Genomic DNA, 23,466 nt, shown 5'->3' with positions numbered 1-23,466 from the left:
CTGACCAGCCGTGCTCAGCAGATGTAGGTTTACCGACTGTAGATCTCTTGTGACCTTCTCCTTGTTCTCTTTGCTCAGTGGATAAACTAGACTTTATGAAAGAAAGATGTTATTGGTAAATAATGAGAAATAAACACAGGAAGTATAAGAAAATAAATAGAGAAACACAGGTGGCTCACATTTCTGCTCCTGTTGTGTTAGGCTGGTTGTGACTTCCTCGTGATGCTTGTTCTGCTCTCCTGGTAGAAGTCAGTTTCCCCTTCTTTGGGGCTGTCTTAGTCCGACCCTGGTCTCACTGTTTATAATGTGCACTGTTTGCAGACCCAAAAAGTTATCCCTTGATTGGACAAGACTAAGTATTGACCGTGGTAATGACCTTCAGAGACTCGCAGCTGTGGTCACTGTTGTCAGACCCCTGTGTTCCTTGTCCCCTGCTTCTTTGTCTCATCAGATTGCCTTTCTAGGGCAGAGCAGAGAAGAAGGCTGCTTCCTCACCCTTTCTCTTCACAAAACCACTCTCTCCACAGTGGACCTCCTGTGGAATTCTGTATTTTTCGTTCCGGGGAAATAGGACTTGGGTTTCCCATCGTTTACAAGATCAAAGAAGACTGACATCCTGAGCCTGTGAAGGGTATTGAACCAAGGTTTTCACTTTCTTCCCCATAACTTCTGCCTTCTGTAGAGTTCTGGGTAGCTTTTCCATATTCTTTCAAAAGAGTAATTTATAAAAGTCTAAAGATTATAGTTTTACAGTATCAGAATAGCTTTTAGAATTGTAGTTATACAAGAAAATGGGGTGCTCTTGAATGGCGTGGTAAATTACTGCCCCCTGACGAGACTTTGAGGGCCTTGGAGGACGGCTCTGACTGGGCAGGCCTGTGGCCAACCCCACTGCCTTTCCCATCCACTAGGCAGTTCCACTGGGTTCCTTCGTTGTGTAGGTGAATGGGTGTTCACTTCCTGTCCATTATGTTACTGTTGTGGGGGGGGAAGACTTAGCTGCTCCTCAACCACCTACTTTCCTTGGAGCAGTGATTTTACTTAGTTCAGGAATGAGTTAGAGCTGAGTCAGTGGGCAGGAATCTACAGACCAGAAGGAATCCAAACATTGCCCAGCCATCCTCTCTGCATTTTCTGTCTCACCTTTCTTGAACCCAGCTACTCATAGGGATGTAGCTGTGACTTCCACATCTGCCTTCGCCTTGCTTTGTCACAGGCCACCGTCATCAGCACACTTAGATGTCCACTATGTAGTGTTTGCACTGAATTCATACCATGCATTTAACTTACTAGATGAATACTGTGGAGAGTTTCACAAAGGATATCCTCACTTTTGAGTTGCATATAAACTATGTAGCTGATTTATATAGAGTGTGTGTATTGCTTAGGCTTTCTTATTATTAAACAGATTTTAAACTTTTAACATTTCCTTAAGTCTTTTTTTTTTTTAACCATTTGTAATGGCAACTTACACAGAGTGAATGTGCACAGAATCTTCCGTCCCCTGGCCTTGCTCTTAAACTGCCATGTGACACTTGAAAAATGATGAGAAATGGGGTATGGAATAGTTTCTTTTTTAATCTGTTCCAGTATCTTCAGGATTTCTCTGAGAAGATTTCACAGTAGTCTTAAATGACAAGGTCCTCCTAAAGGTATGCAGTACTGATTACGCTTTCTCCACAAATAGTCACGTTTCAATTAAAAATTAACACACATCTGAGTGCATATCCACACATCCACACATCCACCAAACTGTACCTAGGTCACTTTAGCCCCTCAGTATCATTAAAGAGGCTCGCAAGGCAAACTGACAGTATTTTCATTTTCGGAAGGATGTGAGCATCTATCACTTCACTTGCCACAATATCAGGTCACTTGTAATCAACAGGAGGCTTATTCCCTATCAGTCTTCCTTGGTGTTCTAGAAGATTTTGTTAAACTCAATTGTTCAGAAGCTGAACTGAACAACTCCTAAGAGAGTCAGAGATTATATGAAATTGAGGGGCTTATTGGGGACAGTTTCAAAGTCTTTGCTCCTGAAAGTAAAAACATGAACTCCCTGATAGTATTGACCTTTGGGACCATGATATTTTAGATGGAAGTTGCAATAGCATCACAGCCTCCAAAGAGTTTAGAATCTTGGTGATGTCAACCAAAGTTGCATTAGTAATTTATGAGCTCTTGTCACTTCACCTCAACTCTGAACTGTTGCGAAGCTGGAGAAGAAGCCATAATTTTGTGGTGTCTAAAGCAGAAAGGACTAGAATTAATAAACCACACAGGGAGAACCTGAGTCTGAGCGTGAAAGAGCATGAAAGTACGGGCCCTAAGCGCCAAGGAAGGTGCCAGAACATCGTTCTATCAAACCATCTGCACCAAAGTAATTTTTAGTACATCTGTCTTTCCTTAAAAATGATTCTTACACCTTGATTATGGAGAAGACTTTATATAAAGGAGAAATGGAAGTGAGCATCACCAAACAAGTTGTCTTAGAGGCTCCTAATTCTCTTTGTCTTAATGGTCAAGGTTGTGAGTCTGGACGATTCTACTGAGCCTTTCTTTTGAGAGGATAAGGCATTTACTCTCTAGGCTCACCAACCCTTGTTGCTTGTGCTTGGTTTCTCTAGAAGTAATCCACGACTTCAGAATGGAATGCTGGCGCCTTCCCCGCTTCCTGTGATCAAGCCATTGGCCACCGTTTTTTGTGGGGATGCCTGTAAACCACCAGAAATCAGACTCTTCGGAGATGGACTCTGACTTGTCACCCAGTTGCAGGCTCAGTGACCTGAGCAGAGGGGGCAGTTTGGAGAGTCGAAGTAGCAGTTCCCGCTCCAGAAGTCTTACTTTGGTGAGTGATGGTTTCCTTTAATGTTTTGATGTGCTGTTATTGGCTGGCTTGGCCCCAGCTCCCTCCCCTTTAAGGAAGATCTTATCAAATTCTTGTGGGTTAACTAGCTTAATGTTTTTGGAATACTTACTTTGTGAAATGGCATCTAAATTTTTAATCATCTTAAATTTGCACAAATACAGAACATGATCCACAGCAGTGAAGGGAATCTCACTGCAGCCAATAACACGGCTGCTGAGACCCAGGGAGATGCCTGACTGCAGGCAGGGCCAGATGCTTGCAGCTCCAAAGACCTGAAGGAAGAGAAGCTCCTCACAGGGTAAAAAACAAATTCACTTTAAAACAGATTTTTCACTCCTTTACACATATAAATGCTTTTGTACCCCTTTCTCTAAGAATCCAAACTCTTACATATCATCAACAGGCTTGGGAACTTTCATAAAAAGAGTTAGTTTTAAAGTTAAGAGATGACGTTTTTGCACTCCCACCCCTCAGTATTCATCTTTCAGGATGGAGACTTTATATTCACAGAGGGCAGGACAGGAGAGAATTAGCCTTGGGCTTTGCTAATAAGGGCCTATTGTTCATCGCATTTCCATCTTCTAGTGGGAGCATATTCTGTCAGATACTCTGAGCCCTAAAATTAACCCACATTATGCTGAATATAATAAAGATATATATACACTAGAGAGGGCAGTTACTAGTAAGATAGAATTTAGTCAATTCCTATTTGTTTTCTTTTTCTAAATCATCATGGAAGTATGTAATAAATAGTATTTGATTGATTCACTGAAAGTAAAATATATTACAATTACTCTCTGAAAATCTGAGAACCTATAAATCCTTAAGAATGGAGAATTGGGTACTAATTTTTTAATTAAAAACTATATAAAGAACATGTTAAAAGCATAGGTAGGAAAGACAATTAATACTCCAGTAATTCGTGAGTATGTTCTTCAAAGCACAGTCGGGAAGCAGTCGTGCTCCGATGCAGGAGGGCACGAATAAGCTCGCTGCGGCCGGCTCCGGCGCGGTGGTCTGAAAGACCGCCTCGTGTGTGTGCTCACGGAGTGAGGTTGAGTGGTCATCAGCTGACTGAGGCGTCTAAGGAAGTGGGTGTAGTGCATCAGAAGTCAGGGTGTTGGAATTCTTTTTTTGCCTTTCACATTCATTTTTATGTATCCTGTCCTCTTTTGATAGAGAACTGAAATAATACACACTATCCATCTCCTCTTGGGGAAGATTGTGATCCCAAGTTGTCCAGTGCTTTGGCCTTGGGGACGGAACGTTGCTACTTTTGAATCTCCATTCTAGTGTTATAGGGTCCATCCTTCATATTAACCAGTTAATGCCCACTTTTCCCAAACCCTATGTGGTAGCTCAAACTCACATGCTCACATAGGACCTGACTGGTCCCTGCAAGCACACCCATTGCAGCGTGGCATTCACTGACTGCTCTGAGTGACCTGCTGTGTCTTTTGTGTGTGTGGTTTATACATCTGCTCAAGTGTGGAAGCACTGTCCTAGGTGTCATGGACACAGCAGTGGAGCCTGCATGCTGGTGACTGTGAGCCACTGTGACAGGACCAGCTGCTGCAGATTGGCTTCCCCACAGCACAGTCCAAGATGGATATAAGGACTGTTCCTTGTATCAGTGTCTGGAAGGAAAGGAGGCAGGACTGAGTGGAGAGGGAAGTCGAGCTGTGAGGTAGACCCAATGAGGGCCTTAGCTCTTGCTTGGAGAGCTCTGGGGCTGGGATAGGCCCTCAGTTGTCCTCAGTGGGCCAAGTGGCACCTTTGTACCCACTCAGTGATCAGCCTTTGGGTGTAGAACCCCTTTGGAAGGAGGCATGACCTTGACAAGGCAGTTTCTTTCAGCTCAAGGCAGTCCCCAAAGAGACTGACAGCTGAGGGCCACCTTCCGACAGCACTCCCATCCAACGGGAGACCAGTTCCTTTATTTCCAATGGGTGAGCTGGGCCAAGTGTCACGCTGTCACAAAAGTTGAGCAGCACATGGAAAGAGGTGTCTTAGAGGGACTGAATCTGCCAGAGTGCCTGCAAGGCATCTTACCTGGAAGGAGCAAGTCTGGAAAATGAATTCAGGGAGCTTACAGGATATTGCCTTATAAAATTCAACTCTTCCTAGGATGCATGTGTAGGCAAATGAGACCTTAAAGTCTGTCATCTGGCAAATTTGGATAATACGCATCATGTTGACTCTTTGTCAAGATATCATACACAGGAATACATCTTCAGAGACAAAAGCTCTCGTTTGAAAGGAAGCCTATGATGTTTCGGCTCCCAAGTCACAAGGAGAAATGGCTTATTAGAAAGCTTTTTATCATGGGTGTATTTTTGGTAATATAAGACATTGGAAACATCATTAGGTTCACAGATGGGGAAAACTGCACATTTATAGATATCAGGAGGTCAGGGTGGGTGACAGAAGAACAGCCTGTGCTGCTTGCCCCATGGTGGAAGGGTCTTATGAGCCTTCAGCGGTGGCCTGCATAGATTTCACAGGGGAGTGTAGTAGAGATCAGAAGGACAGTCCCCAACATATTCATAATTTTTCTTAAATCCAAGAACTATCCCTACGCATCTTTAAAGTTTCTTTCTTCTTTACTAACTAATCAGTCCTGAAAATCAGCTAGACTAGTATAAACACAAGGGTATCAGAGACACACTTGGGTTCACATTCAAATTTGCCTCCCTTTGTAACCTGGGAAAAGTTACTGAATTACTGTCTTCATTAGTTATTTCTTTTCTTCATTAGTTTTAAAAAAGGGTGAGAAGGGAGAACCAAGATGGAGGTGTAGGTAGACACACTGTGCCTCCTCGCACAACCAGAACTGACAGAAAATCGAACGGCAAGGAAGTCCGACACCAAGTAGATAAAAAATAAACATTCATCCAGACCGGTAGGAGGGGCAGAGACGGGCACTAGGGCGGAGAGGACTCGCGTGGCCGTGGTGGGACCGAGACTGGCAGAGTGTGGGACGAAAGGGGCAGGCAGTCTGACCACTAGCAGACCCTGCAGCCCCACGTTCATGCAGATAAACCGAGAGGGCCAGACTCAGAGTGGCGGAGAACGGGGCAGGCAGAGTGGCGGGTAGTACCCTGAGGCCCCACACTTGAGCACAGATAAACCGGGAAGAATGGCGGGGAGCAAAGCAGACCGCGTAACCCAGAGCTCCATCGTGGGGGAAATAAAGCCTCAAATCTCTGATTGAAAACACCCGTGGGGGTTGGGGCGGCAGCAGGAGAGACTCCCAGCCTCACAGGAGAGGTCGTTGGAGAGACCCACAGGGGCCTAGAGTGTGCACAAGCCCACCCACTCGGGAACCAGCACCAGAGGGGCCCAATTTGATTGCAGGTAGCGGAGGGAGTGACTTAAATCCGGTGGAGAGTAGAGCGGGTGCCACTGCTCCCTCTCGGCCCCTCCCCCACGTACAGCGTCACAGCGCAGAGAGCAGCAGCGTTACCCCGCCCTGGGGAACACCTAAGGCTCTGCCCCTTTAAGTAACAGACACGCCAAGACCAAAAAAAAAAAAAAAAAAGGCCCAAATGACAGAACACTTCAAAGCTCCAGAAAAAATACAACTAAGCGAGGAAGAGATAGCCAGCCTATCAGATGCACAGTTCAAAACACTGGTTATTAAGATGCTCCCAGAACTGGTTGAATTTGTTCGAAAACTAGATGAAATAATGAAGGCTATGCTAAGAGAAACAAAGGAAAATATACAGGGAACCAATAGTTATGCAAAGGAAACTGGGACTCAAATCAATGGTGTGGACCAGAAGGAAGAAAGAAACATCCAACCAGAAAAGAATGAAGAAACAAGAATTTGGAAAAATGAGGAGAGGCTTAGGAACCTCCAGGACATCTTGAAACATTCCAACATCCGAATTATAGGGGTGCCAGAAGGAGAAGAGGAAGAACAAAAAATTGAACACTTATTTGAACAAATAATGAAGGAGAACTTCCCTCATCTGGCAAAGGAAATAGACTTCCAGGAAGTCCAGGAAGCTCAGAGAGTCCCAAAGAAGCTGGACCCAAGGAGGAACACACCAAGGCACATCATAATTACATTAGCCAAGATGAAACAGGAGGAGAGAATCTTAGAAGCAGCAAGAGAAAAGAACACAGTTACCTATAAAGGGGTTCCCATAAGACTGTCAGCTGATTTCTCAAAAGAGACCTTACAGGAAAGAAGGGACTGGCAAGAAGTATTCCAAGTCATGAAAGACAAGGACCTACATCCAAGATGACTGTATCCAGCAAAGCTATCATTTAGAATGAAAGGGCAGAAAAAGTACTTCTCAGATAAGGTCAAGTTAAAGGAGTTCATCATCACCAAGCCATTATTATATGAAATGTTAAAGGGACTTATCTAAGAAAAAGAAGATAAAAAATATGAACAGTAAAAATGACAGCAAACTCACAGTTATTAACAACCACACCTAAAACCAAAACAAAAGAAAACTAAGCAAACAACTAGAACAGAAACAGAACCACAGAAATGGCGATCACATGGAGGGTTATCAATAGGGGAGTGGGAGGGGGAGAGACGGGGGAAAGGTACAGAGAATAAGTAGCATAGATGATAGGTGGAAAATAGACAGGGGGAGGGTAAGAATAGTGTAGGAAATGTAGAAGCCAAAGAACTTACAAGTATGACCCATGGACATGAACTATAGGGGGGGAATGTGGGAGGGAGGGGGTGGGCAGGATGGAGTTGAGTGAAGGGGGGAAAATGGGACAACTGTAATAGCATAATCAATAAATATATCAAATATTCTTTTAAAAGGGTGAGAAGGATAATTCTTTCTCAAGGGATATATGTGTGGTGTGTGTGTGTGTATATATATATACATATATATATATAAATAAAACATATATATATATATATTTTAATGCTTAAGTGTCTAGCATCTAACAGTGCTTATAACACCAGCTTCTCTTTTCCAAGTGCCCTATAGTTTCGGGTTGAGCATAACCCTCTTCATCCTGCCACCATCATCTGGTTTGGATCCATTCCCACCTGTTACAGCTCTGTCTCCTATGAGTAATCTTTTGAATTCTGTTCTTTGATCACTAAAGATGAGACGGTAAAAGGAAAACACTCATCTCTGCAGTATCTCACCATGTCTTAGTTCTGCCAGCCTTGCTACGGGCATCGCTTTGAATTTAAATTAAAGAATGCCTATCCCCTACAGTTCTTTTCTATCCAGTAAAAGCTTAAAATAATACTGTGACATGTTTGGTTCATCTGTGTGTTCATCATTGGATAGGACAATGTGGAAACAGCATTACAGACTCTACTTTTATGAAGCATGTAGCTAAATTATATTCTCATGATATGTGCTTGGTTGTGTAATTCTGCCTCATACCCATATGGCTACCTGTGTCTCTGTCTGATGGAGGACACATTCCAGGGCTGTTCCAGTACCTTCTAATTAGACCTTTTGACTGTTTTCTAGCATTTTCCTTAGTGGAAAATCCTAGAGCTAACTTTACGTGTCATCAGTTGTTATTCCACAGTTGTGAATTTCCCTTAGATAGAGCAGGCTCACTGAGAAAATCTGACATTTAATTTTCAATGGCAACTAAAGTTTTCCAAACAACCATGGAACATTTGCCTTTTACTAAGCCCTCTCTTAGCGTCCAGATGCCCTTAAACCGGTGAACTATCTATACTGGTACAAAATTTATAAACTTTAAAAAAAATTTTACAAACTCTACTTTTTGGGGAGTCTAAATTTAGAGAGGAGCTATATGTTTGTTTCTAAATCACTGGGTCTTTTTATGACTTGTCTCTTTAGAGGGAGAATGAACCTTAATAGTTTCTCCACTTGCAGTCCTTTAATTCTTGACCCCATAAAAGATTAATTACAGTGTTTTTAGGCCTCTAAATTGTATGGTATTAAATGTACCTCTTGGAGGGCTCTTTAAGTAAAAGACAACCTAGTTCCAACTAGAAGTTTTTCTTTTAAGCAAAGGTTATTTTTAAAAGAAGATAAAAGACTAATGCCTGATGTTACATGAGAATGTCCTCAAATTTTTAAACACCACTTGAAATATTGCCTGGTATATAAGAGATCTTTGCTCTTTAGGAACTTTTCTCCTCAGCCAATGCAAATTAAAAATTAAAACAGCTGCTTAAATGGGATTGTTGTGGCTATCCATATAGGGAAGTGTGTGAAGTCTTCATCATTCCAGAGGCGGTGTGTTTATGTATTTTGTTTTTCGTATAAAGAATTTTTCCTCTGAACCTTTTCTGATGAAAGGTATAGTTAGAACAAAAACAAATTGGCCAAATCCTGAAATACTTGACTGAGAAGATGTCTTTTGAATGTGTTTTTTCCTTTGAAATTTAAGAAGCTTTCATACAGTACAAGGCAGCATGCCTTTGCAAAGTGGGTAGCGTGGTTTTGCAACGTACTACCTCCAGAGGTGATACAGATTCAAAATAAAAAATTCAAGAAGGATTCAGAGACCTTCATAGTGACAGCTTTTTAAGGTGACAAAAGAAGCTTGGGGTGTGAGGGTACGTATGTTCTTAATCCCTTAAGGCCAGTATCTCAAACACTCATGTAGCTCTTAACTTGGGTGCCACCACCAGGGACGGGATGCAGCCTCCTGCCAGAGTCCGTAGGTCTATGTTCGGCCTGTGGCCCTGCAGCTCTTACTAGCCGTAGTTCTTAAGAAAAAGTGATGTATGTGCTTCTTCAGGGTGGATTGGAAACATCCAGAATCCCCAAGCATACTTCCTGTTCATTTTGATCTGTAACATGGGTAAAAACAATGACCCAAATTCATTGTTGAGTTTTTGGAGATATAATATTCAATGAACTATCTTGGAACCCTCCTTCTCGCTCAGCTGACAAATGTTGTGGCCCAAAAGTCACATACTGAGTCTGTGACTAGATAGCCGTTGTCAGCTCCTGATTAATCCCTTCCTTCTCCAGAGCCTTTGCTGTCTTTTGGTCACACCCATGTAGTGATGGAGGGAGAAGGAAAAGCCAGCCTTGGTGAATGCCATCTTCATGGTCAGCTTGGACTGGGGTTTCCGGAGTACACTAGAAATCTGACACACTTGTTGCTAGATGATCTCAAGGAGGGAAAACAGAACAGAGGCCTGGAGAGGAGTAGCAGGCTGGTCAGTAGAAACACCATCTTCCTTTCAGTTCTGTCTCCTTACCCAGATTAAACCCAAAACTTGCTGGTCAAAACAGCCACTTTAAGATGAAGCTACATAGCTTTTTTATAAAAGTTTAATAAGCATTCAATAAATGCTTACTACATACAACAATTGATAGATGATGGAATAAAACCCAGTTTTAATCTTTTCAGGAACTCACAGTTCAGGGGCAAGATAGCCGTACGAAACTCTAGGACAGTGTGGCCCAAGCTTACGAGGGGTCTGGACGCATGTGTGGTGCCACGCACTTACGGCAGCTGCATCTCAATTAAGGTCTCTCTATCATATTGCCAGTTCAAAGTTTAATGCAGCCACGGAGCCCAGTTGTGATCCTTCAAACCCATAATTCTTAGATCTGTAATCAAAGCTGTACACATATCTCATCCCTCCGTGGTTGGTTTGTGTCTCTTTCCGGCCAGAAGTACAGGTTTAAGTTAGCCTTAGTGAAAAATGACAACAATGACTAGTTAGAAGTAACCGTAATTAAACCCTGTGCTGAAACTGTGGGGAACACCACATGCACTCAGGGTCTTTCTCACGAGACTGCCAAAGGAAGCATAGCATTTAAAGCTATGTGAGGAACTACAAAGAGGCTGACGTGTTTTCTTCATTCTGCCCCTATTCTGTTTCAGCTGCAGAGCATTCTCTCATCAGTTTAGATTATTCCATCAATAATACCTTGCTCAAGTGTCAGGGAGATCATTTGGTGTCCGTGAGAAGAAAATGTGAACATCAAATCACACTCCTCCAAAACAAATACCCAAGGCTGCCTGCCTTGAAGGCTACTGGTTAAGAGATCTCAAGAAATGTTTTTACAGCGTGGTGTTGCAGCAGGGGGTGGAGGGGAGTAAGGGGACTAAATGGTAATGGAAAAAATACAATAAAAAAGAAAAGAAATATTTTTAGCCATGACAGTCTTTTTTATGATGTATGTGTTTGTTTGTTTGTTTGTTCAGAATAAAGATGAGTTGTGCTGGTTCTTTTTTCCTCCCTCACAACGAGCTGCCACAATGGTCTTAGTCTGCAGTGAAAGCAAATATCTTTGTTTAAAAGAAAAACCAAACAAAAGAAAGAAGCCTAAGAACTTAATTAATTTAGTAGTTTTTTTCTAGGTAGGGGTTAGTTTAGTGTGAATATTTTAAGTCTTTTCAACTTTTTTTGTTCAAACAAAGGTTTTTTTCGATCATTTCCCCAAAAATGAAAACTCCATCCCACAGCTGTGCTTCCACAGGCATATCTAGGCTCTCGACTCCTACAACTTTCGGCAGCATTTGCTGAAAGATTTGCTGTCACCTCATCTGGGTGCTCCTCTCTGCGCTCCACAGGGACCGGGGACATTTTCTGCCGTCTTTGTGCCGGGGAAGGGGCGTCAGCTAGAGCAGGACTTGGTTCTCCCCATCGAGCCTTGTACCGCATGCACACATTTCCTTTAGTAGGTTTAGCACTTTGAATTTTCTACTCTGAACATAGTAGAAATTAATTCCTCACAATCATACATATTAGGTAGAAATGTACATACTTTTTCATTTGAAGACTTGTACCCTTTACCTGAGGTCAACATGGCAGGCAGATTGGGTGGAGTATGGTTTCCTACGTAATTCTTTTAGCATCTAGAGATTTGTAGCCTTAAAGAGCTCCCTTTTGCTCCACAACCCAAATTGGTGCATTAAAAACACCATTTATGGAAAGGAAATTTTAAAAAAATTCTGCTGTCAGTCTGCTGCTACCCTCCAAAGAAAGCTACTGTTTTAGTTCATCCTCATTTCCTATCCACTTAGTTCTTTGGGAACTAAGTTAACAAGTTCCACTTCCTAAAGCACCAGTCCAGCAGGCACCATCCCTGCGAGGGCTCCGGCTTTCTTCCCTCCTCCATGTGGGCCTCTAGGCCACTGCCTTGCCTTTTTTTTTTTTTAATATACAACTTCATTAAGATATAAGTCAAATAGCATACAGTTCACCCATTTAAAGTATGCCACTCAATGGTTTTTAGTAATTCAGAGTCGTGCAACCGTCATCACATTTAGAACATTAGAACATTTCCATCACACCCCAAAACCCTGACCAGTTAGCAGGCCCTCCGCATTCCCCTCCGACTCGCTGGCTCTGTAGATTTGAGTGTTCCTGCAGCCTTGCTACTCATGCTCTACCTCTTCCCCAGGGCCTTCCTCTTTAATGTGCCTGTCTGAGAAAGGCAGCGTCTCTTGGAAATGGGGGGAAATAGACAGGAAATCTCTTGGACAAGGGCCACGTGCCCCTTTTCTGTCCTTGAATACCCTGCTCCCCAGCCCTCAGCACCAGGGTTTTTCCTGTTTCTACGTTCTTTCCTCTCCCAAGTGCAAGCAGAGTCCAGGTTCATTGGAGGGCTGCTTCGTATTGGGGGAATTAGGCAACAGACAGAACTCACTGCATTTTGGGCCCTGCCCCTTAGGTAGGGCTCAAGGCCAGGCTGATTACAAAGAAGGTACTTGAGGATACATTCCAGTCACCCTACACATTTTCCAGCCTCTAATCTTAGAGAGACCTTGAGTGGGTTGAGGATGCAAGAGTCTGCCTTCCAGGACCTGGGACTCTGCTCACTGAGCAGCAGCCTGGTTAAAACTGACTTGTGTCTCCCATTACACAAGAACACTGAGGAAAACTTGAGCTTCAGGATAAGGTGTATGAGGCCTGTGCAGGTGTCCAAACGTGGGTCTTGGATTAATATGTGATTAGTAAGGGAAATAAGGACACAAAAAGCGAGCATAGTGCTAGTTCTAGTTTTGGCCCCTCTACAAAATAGTTGTACAAGCCTTGGAAAATCATTTCATTGCCTCTGAATCTAGTTTTCACATTGTCCAATGAGGCAGCTGGACTCACTGATCTCTGTGTTGCATCTCTCAGCCTGTGAGTCTTACACTTTTTGACAGAACATAAACAGTTGTGTAGGACCTCTGTTCCTAAGCTTATTTTCCAAATGAAAGCTTATGTTGGGACTCCTTGCATTTTTAGGTTGGATTAAATGCGTGGGTTTACATACTCCATTCTTATTTTTCCCCCTCCCTTTATGTGGGAAGTTGGCGTGTGACTTAAACTGCAGACCAGTTGCCCATTCAGTTCTACTGACTATACAACCAAAGGGACATTATTATACCTAACCAAGGTAGATTATAAAAAAAACTTGTGAGTAACCCCATTGAAATACTGAATGGGAAGGTCAGAGTAGGAGGGAAAGGGCAGAGTGCATTAACTCTTTCCCTAGACTTTTAATTCAACAAATAGTTGTGGTAACGGACTTTTTTTTTTTTTTCTGGTTATCATGGTATCTGAACAGCGTCTGTAACGGTTGTAGTTATTAGCTATAGGGATCTGTGTTATGCTAAGAGCCCTGATGGTTTTAGAGTTGCAAGGTTTCCTTGTTGAATCACTGTGGTAAACTACTCCGCATGGATAAAGAAAATGTGGGCTGTCTGGGGGCGGAGGTGGAAGGGTGGCAGCCTGAGGAGCAGTGTGTGCCGAGTCCAGCAAGAATAAGGTGTGCTGAGAAAAGATGAGGCAGGAAGGCCCTCCGCCACATACTGTGGCCCTCCAGATGACCCCACCAATCTGCCAGAAAATCTAGAAGACTCACAAAATGAATAGTAGCACTGTATTTCTTGTGAAAGTTTCATTTCTCATCGCCGGAGGGCCGACATAGACAGGCCTGGTGGAGAAGTGTGATATTTTGGTTACAGTGACCATGTGCTAGATGCCAGACAACCAAGTTCCACGGGTAGTTCACAGATACATCAGACATGATTTTCCCTTAAATGTTAAGTCCAGCAAAGTAAAAAGCATGGGTGATGAACAATTAGAGTAGAAAATAAAAGATTATATGAGTTTATTATACTTTATACTTTTTTTTTGGTTGACACTATTGCAGATGTTCCCCATTTCCCTCCCCTCTGCCCCCTCCATCCAGCCCCTACCCCCTGCCTTTGCCATACTGTTTTCTGTGTCCATGATTATACGTTTTTAAAAAAAAGATTTTATTTATTTATTTTTAGACAGAGGGGAAGGGAGGGAGGAAGAGAGGGAGAGCAACATCAATGTGTGGTTGCTTCTCACGCCCCCTACTGGGGATGTAGCCCGCAACCCAGGCACGTGCCCTGACTGGGAATGGAACCGGCGACCCTTTCGTTAGTAGGCCAGCACTCAGTCCATTGAGCCACGCCAGCCAGGGCTGACTGTTTTCTCTCAGTATCTCTGAAATCATCTACTTGTCTCTATTCCCATTACCACTACACTAGTTTAAGTGACCTTTAGCTCTTATCTAAATGTTTTTCCAATATTCAGTATTTTTAACACCATAACCAACATGACTCTCCCAAACGCATATCTAACTACTCCTTGTCCCTTTTTGTTTAACTCTCAACCCATTTCTTTTACATGATTGATGTATTTCCTCTCCAGAGTTTTTCCAGATCAGACCCCCTTCCCTAAAAGTGTGGGTTGATTCCCATGCTCTATATGTCCATTACACTCACTTCCACACTCTAAAGTAATTCCCTGTTTCCTTTTCTGAAGCCCTCATTAGATGGCCCACTAACAGCAAGAACATTGTTTACACTGTTGTGTTCACATTGTGCAATGCTTAGTAGATGCTCCAGTGTTTGAATGTATGATTCGGGAGTTGCTGTGGGAGTAGGCTGGAGGTGTGGTGGCACTTAAATTGGACCATGAATGATAAGTAAGATGTGGCTCAGCAGAGATGGGCATAGAGAATGATTTGATTTAATTATAGATCAAGAGCTCGCAAACTAGAGCCTGTGGACCAAATCTGGTCCCAAACCTGTTTTTGTAAATAAAGTTTTATTGTATCAAAGGTAGGCTTATTCATCAACATATCTATAACGTTCACACTACATTGACAGAGTTCAGTCATTGCTACCATAAAGCTTGCAAACCCATAATATTTACTATCTGCACTTTACAGAAGAAGTTTGCCACCACCGCAGTAGAGTATAAAAGAGAGAGTAGTAGGAGGTGAAATTTGAAAGGAAGGTAGGTGGGGCCAGATCTGGAAATCTCAAAATAAAGTATAAACTTCTTAGTTATGTGTTCTATAGATGTAGAGGATTGCTAAGATTATGAGACTGTTGTGGGTTTTTTAAAACCTATTCCTCTTTTCCTTTGTCCAGTGCTCAGTTAAAAAGTATTAAATCAGGAATATTTTGTGCCCATTTTCCTTCAAAGGATCTTGCCAATGCCCCTCATACTGACCCTGTTATTACAGTGAATATTGAAGGTCTCAGGGACTATACAACTGCCGAATGTGTAAATTAATAAAATTACAGAGACCTAGTTAATATGAAATTGTTCTAATTGCAGCTGGAAAAAAAAAAATAATTAAAGTCAGTATGGTTCTTCCCCCTCCCCCCACCAGTCTCAGTCTCAGGAAAGGCAGAGCAAAAAGACATGCTATGAACCAAAATCGTAAGGCACATTGTTTCAAAAGCTAATTTTTTTTAAAGTTTTACAAAATCTGATTACAATGAAAGGAAAATTACAGGCCAGCCTGTCTTGTGACTATAAATGCAGAAACTCCTGACAAATCAAATCAGCGCACCAAGGACAGCAACGTGACAACTGTGTTGAACTCGTTCCAGAATGCACGGTTGGTTTAATATTTAAAAATCAGTCATTGGAATTCAGTCAATTAACGTGATAGGAAACGTGTAAGATCAGTCTCTCCTCATTCTGGGCACCACTCACATTTTGGGCCAGATTAATCTTTATGGGGGGAGGCATCCTGTGCGTCGTAGGGTGTCTGGCATCTCATAGCCCTCGCACAGTCGTGACGGCGAAAATGTCTCCAGACACTGCCAAGTGCCACAGGGAGGGGAAAGTCGCCCCCAAAGAAGAACCACTCCATAAAGGAAGAAAAAGCACCTGACAAAATTAAAAATCCGTTCATTATTTTGAAAACAAACACACTTAGCAAATTAGAAATAGAAGAAAACTTTCTTAATCTGATAAAGATCATTTTAAAAGAAACCTCCAGCAAGCACTATACTTAATGGTAAAGTATTGAAAGCTTTTTCCCTGATACAGGGACAAAGGTGCCACTTCCATTCACCTGCCTGGGGACCCAGCCAGTGCAATAAGGCAGAATGTAAAAATTAATGAATAGTATTAGAATAGGAAGGAGGAAATAAAATTCTCTCATTTGTAGACACTGTTGTATATATAGAAGATTGAAAAGAATCTACAGATAAACATAATTACACAGCAAATTTGTTAAATTTGCATAAAGTCAGTATACTTTGTATTTCTATATGCTAGCAATTATTAGAAAAATTTAAAAGTGATACCATTTATAATTGCACCAAAAAACATTAAATACCTAAGAAGACATAGGATGAAAATTATAAAGTCTCTCACTGGAAAGCACAGATGATTGAGAGGAATGAGAGAACCAAATCTGTGCCTGTCACACTCGGTGCATCAGTATCACCCAGAGGCTGCGCTCAGACAAAAGTGAAGGCCCACCCCTTAACGTTCGGGACTCAGGAGACTGAGACGCGGCGCAAGAACTGCAGTTTCCGGCAAGTTCCTAGGTGCTGCTGCAGCTGGATGAGATTGCACACTTTGAGTTAGCACACTGCTCCCAGTACATGAGGGCGCATTCTTTATTTGTGGATTTGAAAATATTATAAAACATCGGTGCTGCTCAATGGGATGGACTTCTGTGTAGTCCCGAAGTCCCAGCAGGGAGCAACGGACAAGCTGATACTAAAGTTGATAGGGAATTAAAGGGGCCAAAAAAAGCTAGCACAGATTTAAAGAAGAACAGCAAAACTGGAGGGTGCAAACTACCAAATATTGAGACTTACTATAAAGCTGTAATAATTAAAAGTGGTCATAGGTGTACAAATAGACAAGTAGACAAACGAACATAAAAGGCAATTGGAAAACAGACCTACACATGCACTGTCACCTGATTCAGGACCACGGAGACCTGCGGTGGAGAAAGGGTGGCGCTGGCACAGTTGGGTGACCATTTAGAAAACAATGAATCTTCACCTCGCATCAGACACAAAAGTCCATTCCGGGTGGACTGTAGCACTAAATGCGGAAGAGTACATGTGCTTCTAGAACAAAACATTGGGGAATATTTTCATGGCCTGCAGTGGGTAGTGATTTCCTAAATAAGACACAAAAAGCTCTGATCAGGAAAGAAAAGATTGATACAGTGTACTATATTAAAATTAAGGACTAGTCATCAAAAGACCCCATTAAGAGAAAAACACAAGCCAGTGAGAAGATTGTTGCAATAAATATATTCAAAGAGATTTGTATCTAGTGTGTATAATCCTATAAATTATTTTTAAGACAATTTACAGAAAAATAGACAAAAGACTTGAACAGGCTCTTCATAAGGGGAACTCTGGCCAGTTAAATATGATGGAAAAGAATTGCTCCGCACCATTGATCTCCTTGGGCCAGGATTGGAAGTCAGAACGAGACACCAGCACATCCCTGTCACACGGGGTCTCAGGGCACGCAGCCCTGCGGGAGGGACTGTAAATTGGTTCCGCCACTCAGAGGACTGTTTGGCTGTATCTACCAAAGCAGACACGTATCTTATGACCCAGCAATTGTATACAGGCTTATATCCAATGGATATGTATTGCTTTTCTTCCCTAGCGGTCTTCTGTTCTGTCTGCTTACCTACATGCCATAGGTATCCCTCCAGCAATATCCATTATATATTCTGACCTAACTCTTGCTGCAGAGAGTTTCCTGGGTCATCATTCCTTCAGCTCCTATGGCCAGGCTAGTTTGAGAAATTTGCATGTATTCTTGTGTTCATTACCTCCCAAACAAATGTATACTATGTCTTAAACTAAAGAAAAGCCGCTCAAATTGTGGAGACCTCCAGGCCTTGTGATGGGCCTGGGAGTTAGATGCTTTGGGTAGGAGGGCATGTGAGCCCCTCTGGAGCTCAGCATGTATGAAGCATTACTCTATGCTAGATGGAGCAGCTCTTAGTCACCTCTGCTTTCCACCATATTTTTTGCTGTTTTATCAGAGTTCATGAGCAAAGTATAGAGGCAAATAGTTTTACAAGGTTTATGGAAAGCACCAGGCTTCCATGAGCCCCTCTCCCATCCCACCGCAGGCAACGACTTTTAGTTCATAGCCGTTTTTTGTTATTTAACGTTATTTTTCCCCATTCTTGACATTTGAATATGTATCTTTTAACCATTTTTGTATGTGTGTACATACAAAGTATGCATATATTTACATCATCAAGACAACTATTTTTCTGTATGCATTATTTCACTTAACGTTATATTCCTTGAATCTGTAAAGGCCAGTTAATAAACACAGCTATCACAGTCAGTAGTCACGGAAAAAAGACTATGTATAAAAGCGGTTATAATAACTATATAGGTACAAAGCAAAATATACAGTAACTTGCATATGTTATCTGTGCAAAACATGTATGCATGTGGGCGAGGACTCAAAGGGAACAATGAAACATGAAAATTTGGCAGAGGGGAAGAAATCCAGTATATCCTTTTGAAAACACCAGTTTAAATGGCTATATAATATTCTATATGTGAATGTGCCATGATTTATTTAATCATAATACCCTCATTATTGAACATTCTAGTTGTTTCTTATTTTCTTGCCACTATAAATACTAATATAACTAATACATCTCTGTGTGTATGTGTGTGTATTGCTACAGGTAAAGTGACTCATAAATATATGCTTTCACAGCTTTAGTGTTTTTCTGTGGTTAATAATTGTTTTGATTTTATTTGCTTCCTTCATGTTCTGTGTAGCCCTTTGGCCTGCTCTGAATTGGACTGGTCATTCACTGCACAGCTGACATCCTGAGGCATTACCATTATCCTGGGACTCCCTCTCACCCTCCCGTTTCCTGGCTCCCATATCTTTTCTTGGTTTCCTCCATTGTCTAGGGAACAACCTACTCCCCACCCCCCTGCAGCAAATTCCTGAGAAAGGCAGATGGGGGAAATATGTTGTTTAGAACTGGCATGTCTTAAAAGCATCTTCATTTTACCTTAACTTAAATTTGGTTAGGTATAAAATTAGAGTTCTGAAGTTCAAATTTTTTTTACTTTAAATCATTTCTTATTTTTCAGTTACAGTTGACATACAATATCACATTAGTTTCAGGTGTATACCCCAGTGACTAGACATTTATAACTTAGTAAGTGATCATCATCCCAATAAATCTCATACACATCTGGCACCATAAATAGTCATTAGAATATTATTGACTACACCCCTATGATGTATTTTACATCCCCATGACTATTCTGTAACTACCAATTCTTAATCATTTCACCTTTTTTAAACCATCCCTCCAATGTCCCTCCCATCCAGCAACTATCAAAACGTTCTCTGTACCTATGAGGCTATTTCTGTTCTGCTTGTTCGTTTGTCTTTTTAGATTCAATTGACAATAGATATGTATTTATTGCCATTTTATTGTTGATATTTTTATTGTTTTTTTCCTTCTTAAAGAAGACCCTTTAACATTTCATGTGATACTAGTTTGGTGATGAACTCCTTTAGCTTGTTCTTAGCTGGGAAGCTCTTTATCTGCCCTTCCATTCTAAATGATAGCTCTGCTGGGTAGAATGATCTTAGTTGTAGGTCCTTGCTTTTCATCATTTTGAATATTTATTGCCAGTCCCTTCTGACCTGCAAAGTTTCTGTTGAGAAATCAGTTGACAGCCTTATGTGAGCTCCTTTGTAGATAACTGTTTTTCTCTTGCCGCTTTTAAGATTTTTCTTTGTTTTTAATATTCTGCATTTTAATTATAATGTGTCTTGGTGTGGGCCTCTTTGGGTTCATCTTGTTGGGACTCTGCACTTCCTGGACCAGTATGTCTATTTCCTTCATCAGGTTAAGGAAGTTTTCTGTCATTATTTTTTCAAATAATTGTTCACTTTCTTGCTTGCTTTCTTCTCCTTCTGGCACCCCCATGATATGAATGTGGTACACTTGAAGTTGTCCCAGAGGTTCCTTACACTATCCTCACTTTTTTGGATTCTTTTTTCTTTTTGCTGTTCTGATTGGGTGTTTTTTACTTCCTTATATTCCAAATCATGGTTTAGATTCTGAGTTTCATCTAGTCTACTGTTGATGACCTACAAATTACTCATTTCCATTAGTGTGCCCTTCATCTATGACTGGTTTTTTCTTAGAGTTTCCATGTCCTTTCTTATGCTGTTGAAGTTCTCTCTAAGTTCAACTACTTTTCTTCTAGGTTCTTTGACCATCCTTATAACCGGTGGTTTGTACTCTGCATCTAGTAGATTGTCTCCATTTTGTTAATTTTTTTTCTGGAGTTTTTGTTCCGTTCTTTCATTTGAGACATGTTTATTTGTCTTCTCACTACGGCAGCCTCCATGTGCTTCTTTCTATGTATTAGACAGAGCTGCTATGTCTCCTGAACTTGGTGGAGTGACTTAATGTAGTAGATGTCCAGTAGGTCCCAGTGGCACAGCCTCCCCATTCACCCTAGCTGGGGATTCCAGGTGTGCCCCACCATGTGGGCTGAGTGCACCCTCCTCTTGTAGTTGTACCTTGACTGCTGTTGGCACATCAATGGGAAGGATTTACCCCCAGACCAGTTGGCTACAAGTACTGGCTGTGACCACTATGGAGGATCAGCTGTGCAGGGGCCCACCTTACAGAGCAGAACTTACTTCTGCAGGGCTCTGAAGCCTGATGTTTCTGCCCTTTGAGTGTGTCACTTGTGGCGGTGGTTGGGTGGTGCTACAATGTGGTCTGAAGCTGTCCACCAAGTGTGCAGGCTCTGGTGCCTCCCAGGAGGTGTAAGCCAATGTTAGCTACCACCTGTGTTCTACCTGGGGCCACCTGGCATGAGCTGTTGTACAAACTGATCTGCATATGGTTGCTGCTTATACTGGGCTTGGAGGTGCCCAGGCAAGGCCAAGCTGTGAACCAAGGCTGGCTTCTGCTAGTGCTGGGCCCTGGGCCACTTAGGGAGAGGTATGGGGCATGCTGAAGCCAGAGGCTTCTTGTTTGAGAGATATTAGGAAAGTCTGAAGCCTGAGCCAAGAAAGACCATATGTATAGAAAAGCCACTGGAAACAGCTTGGGTGGGCCTGCAAGTTGGGTAAGGCAGGGTCTCAGGGAATCACTAGGGCAAGGCAAACAGGGATGTCCAAGTTGATAAAGACTCAGATGTGGTGCCTGCCTTCTGGCTCTGAGTAGAGAAGGCTCATCAAAGGAACAATGGTCTCTGGGAGAAGGCTGTCCCTGATGTCAGACAATTCAGTTACTCCTCAGAAGCCCCTGCAGCTTTTCGAGCTGCTGCCCCAGTGCTGGAGCTCAAAAGGGCTGTGTCTGAGTAAGTGTGTACACAGTTCCTTTAAGAGGAACTGCCTGGGACTCTAGAAGCCCTCTATTTCACTCAGCTACCATGCCCATTGATTTTTAGAACCAGAAGTTAGGGGAACTTCCTTTCCTGGCACTGGAACCCTGGGCTGGAAGGCCTGGTGTGGGACTGAGCCCCCTGACTCCTCAGGGGGCCCCTCTGCAGCTAAGATACCCCTCCCAACTTTTATCTGCCACACTTGTGTGTGGGACCAGCCCATTCTGTGTCTCTGCCCCTCCTACCAGTCTCAAAATGGCTTCCTTATATCCCTAGTTTGTAGGACTTCCATTCAGCTGGATTTCAGGTGGTTCTGAATTGATTGTTATATAGTTTAGTTGTAATTTTGATGTACTTGTGGAAGGATGCAAGTACTGTGTTTACCTCCTTCATCTTGACCAGAAGTTCTGTGGATCATTTACGACTTTGAAGGAATCACAAGATTGTCTTCTGGTTTCCAGTGTTGCTGCTGAGAGGTGCTGGTGCTGTTTTGTCTCCTGATCTCTTGTTATGTGGCCTCTTTCTTCACTCTGAGAAGCTTTCAAGATCTTTTCTTGAAAGAGGTCTTTAGTGTGCTGAAATGTCACAGTAATGCACCTTGGCACAGTTTAGGTTGTTCTTGTTCATTAGGTTATTCACGTGGCCCCTTTTGATCCTTCTGTTGGAGGACACTTTATTTATTTTACTTATTTTTTGGTAATTCCTTCCCTTCGGTTTTTCTCTGATTTCTTTTTCTGGAACCCCCATTATTCAGATGTTGGACCTCTGACCATTTTCCTCTGGTTTTCTTTTTTTCTCTGTTTAAAAAGAGACTCTTTTTTTTTTACTTTTGTTATACTTTTCCAGTGTCTCTACTTCATTTTCTAGGCTTTTATTTCTACTGTCATAATTTTAATTTCTAAGAGCTCTTTTTTGTTTTCTAGTTTCAAAATAGCATATTTTTTACAGATTCAGTATCTCTTATCTCTCTGAGGATATTAGTGATCATCTTTTTGAAATTTTCATCATTCTACATAGGTTTTTGTAAGTAATTTTGTTTATTTTTGTTTTGTTTTGATATGTCTCTCATGTTAGAGGTTTTTCTCAGCTGCTTAGGGATCATTAGCTCTATGCAAATACGTATGAGTAGAATGTTAAGAACCTGATTAAAAATTATCTGCTGGAAAAAAATTATCTGCTGGGTTTTGCTGACTGCTCTGCACTGCAGAGCAATCTAGCTGAGCTATTTTGTTGGGCATCTGTGGTGTCGGCCCTTCTGGCCCTTGGACCATTCAAATCCCCAGAGAAGACTCTTCCCATCTTCTCTGCAGAGTATCAATTTGGTCTCGTTTACTTCCCATTTTCAGTGTGGTCCTTTGTGCCAGTGCTGTTTCATGTTGCCTACTTCAAATCTCTCTTTTATCTTTAAGAAAAAAATGTCTACCTTTCTATTTGGGTGATCTAATTGCTTCTGAGAGAGCCTTTTAACCTGGTCTGCTCTTTGCCACACTTCAGAACCGCTCAGCACCGCCAGTGCTTGGGCCTCAGGGATGCCTCCCAGGACTGTGGGAAGCCCCCCAGGACCAGGGGAAGCCCTCACATACTCAGCAGGTTGCTTAGTGGCTTTCCCTGCTGCTGACTAAAACTAATCTTTCTTGGGTGTGCTGAGTCAATTACACCTGTCCTGCTATCTAACTTTCCAAATTTTGTTGCTGTCATCTCTTTTCCTATTATTTTTGTCTTTATGATTTGTGCCTTTTTAAAGAAAATAAGTCCCATTGTTGTTAGTGAGGTTTCTGGAGGAAGACATAAATATGTGAGCTCACCATCTTCAAGCAGAGTCCCGCATTGCTATTATGAGAAAGCAAGTGTGTCTGAAAGCAGTAAGTTGCAAACAGCGTTCCCAAGAAGGCACTGAAGAATAATTGCTTTCTTATCAACTCACTAGGAACCACAGGAATAGAGCTAACAACAGGGCCTAGGATCCTTTATTTCTGTACCTTTTTGACATCCTCCTTTTTCATACA

General features: G+C 42.1%; 1 protein-coding gene across 3 annotated transcripts in view; it reads left to right on the top strand.

Annotated features, from left to right (window-relative positions):
- PROSER2 (proline and serine rich 2) overlaps window positions 1-23,466 on the top strand; it is a 52,092-nt gene that overhangs the window by 15,950 nt on the left and 12,676 nt on the right. For all 3 annotated transcript variants that reach the window (XR_006653672.3, XM_045186151.3, XM_024580178.4), the window contains exon 2: window positions 2,628-2,848. Coding sequence is in view for 2 of the 3 variants with exons in the window: in XM_045186151.3 (XP_045042086.2) it covers window positions 2,711-2,848 (138 nt within the window). In the remaining variant the exon portion in view is untranslated. The remainder of the gene's footprint in view (window positions 1-2,627; window positions 2,849-23,466) is intronic.

Source organism: Desmodus rotundus, chromosome 4 (genome assembly GCF_022682495.2).
Source record: "Desmodus rotundus isolate HL8 chromosome 4, HLdesRot8A.1, whole genome shotgun sequence".
In the NCBI taxonomy this organism is placed as follows: domain Eukaryota; kingdom Metazoa; phylum Chordata; class Mammalia; order Chiroptera; family Phyllostomidae; genus Desmodus; species Desmodus rotundus.
Note: the sequence above shows the minus strand (reverse complement) of the source record. Positions and strands in the feature narration are given on the sequence as shown.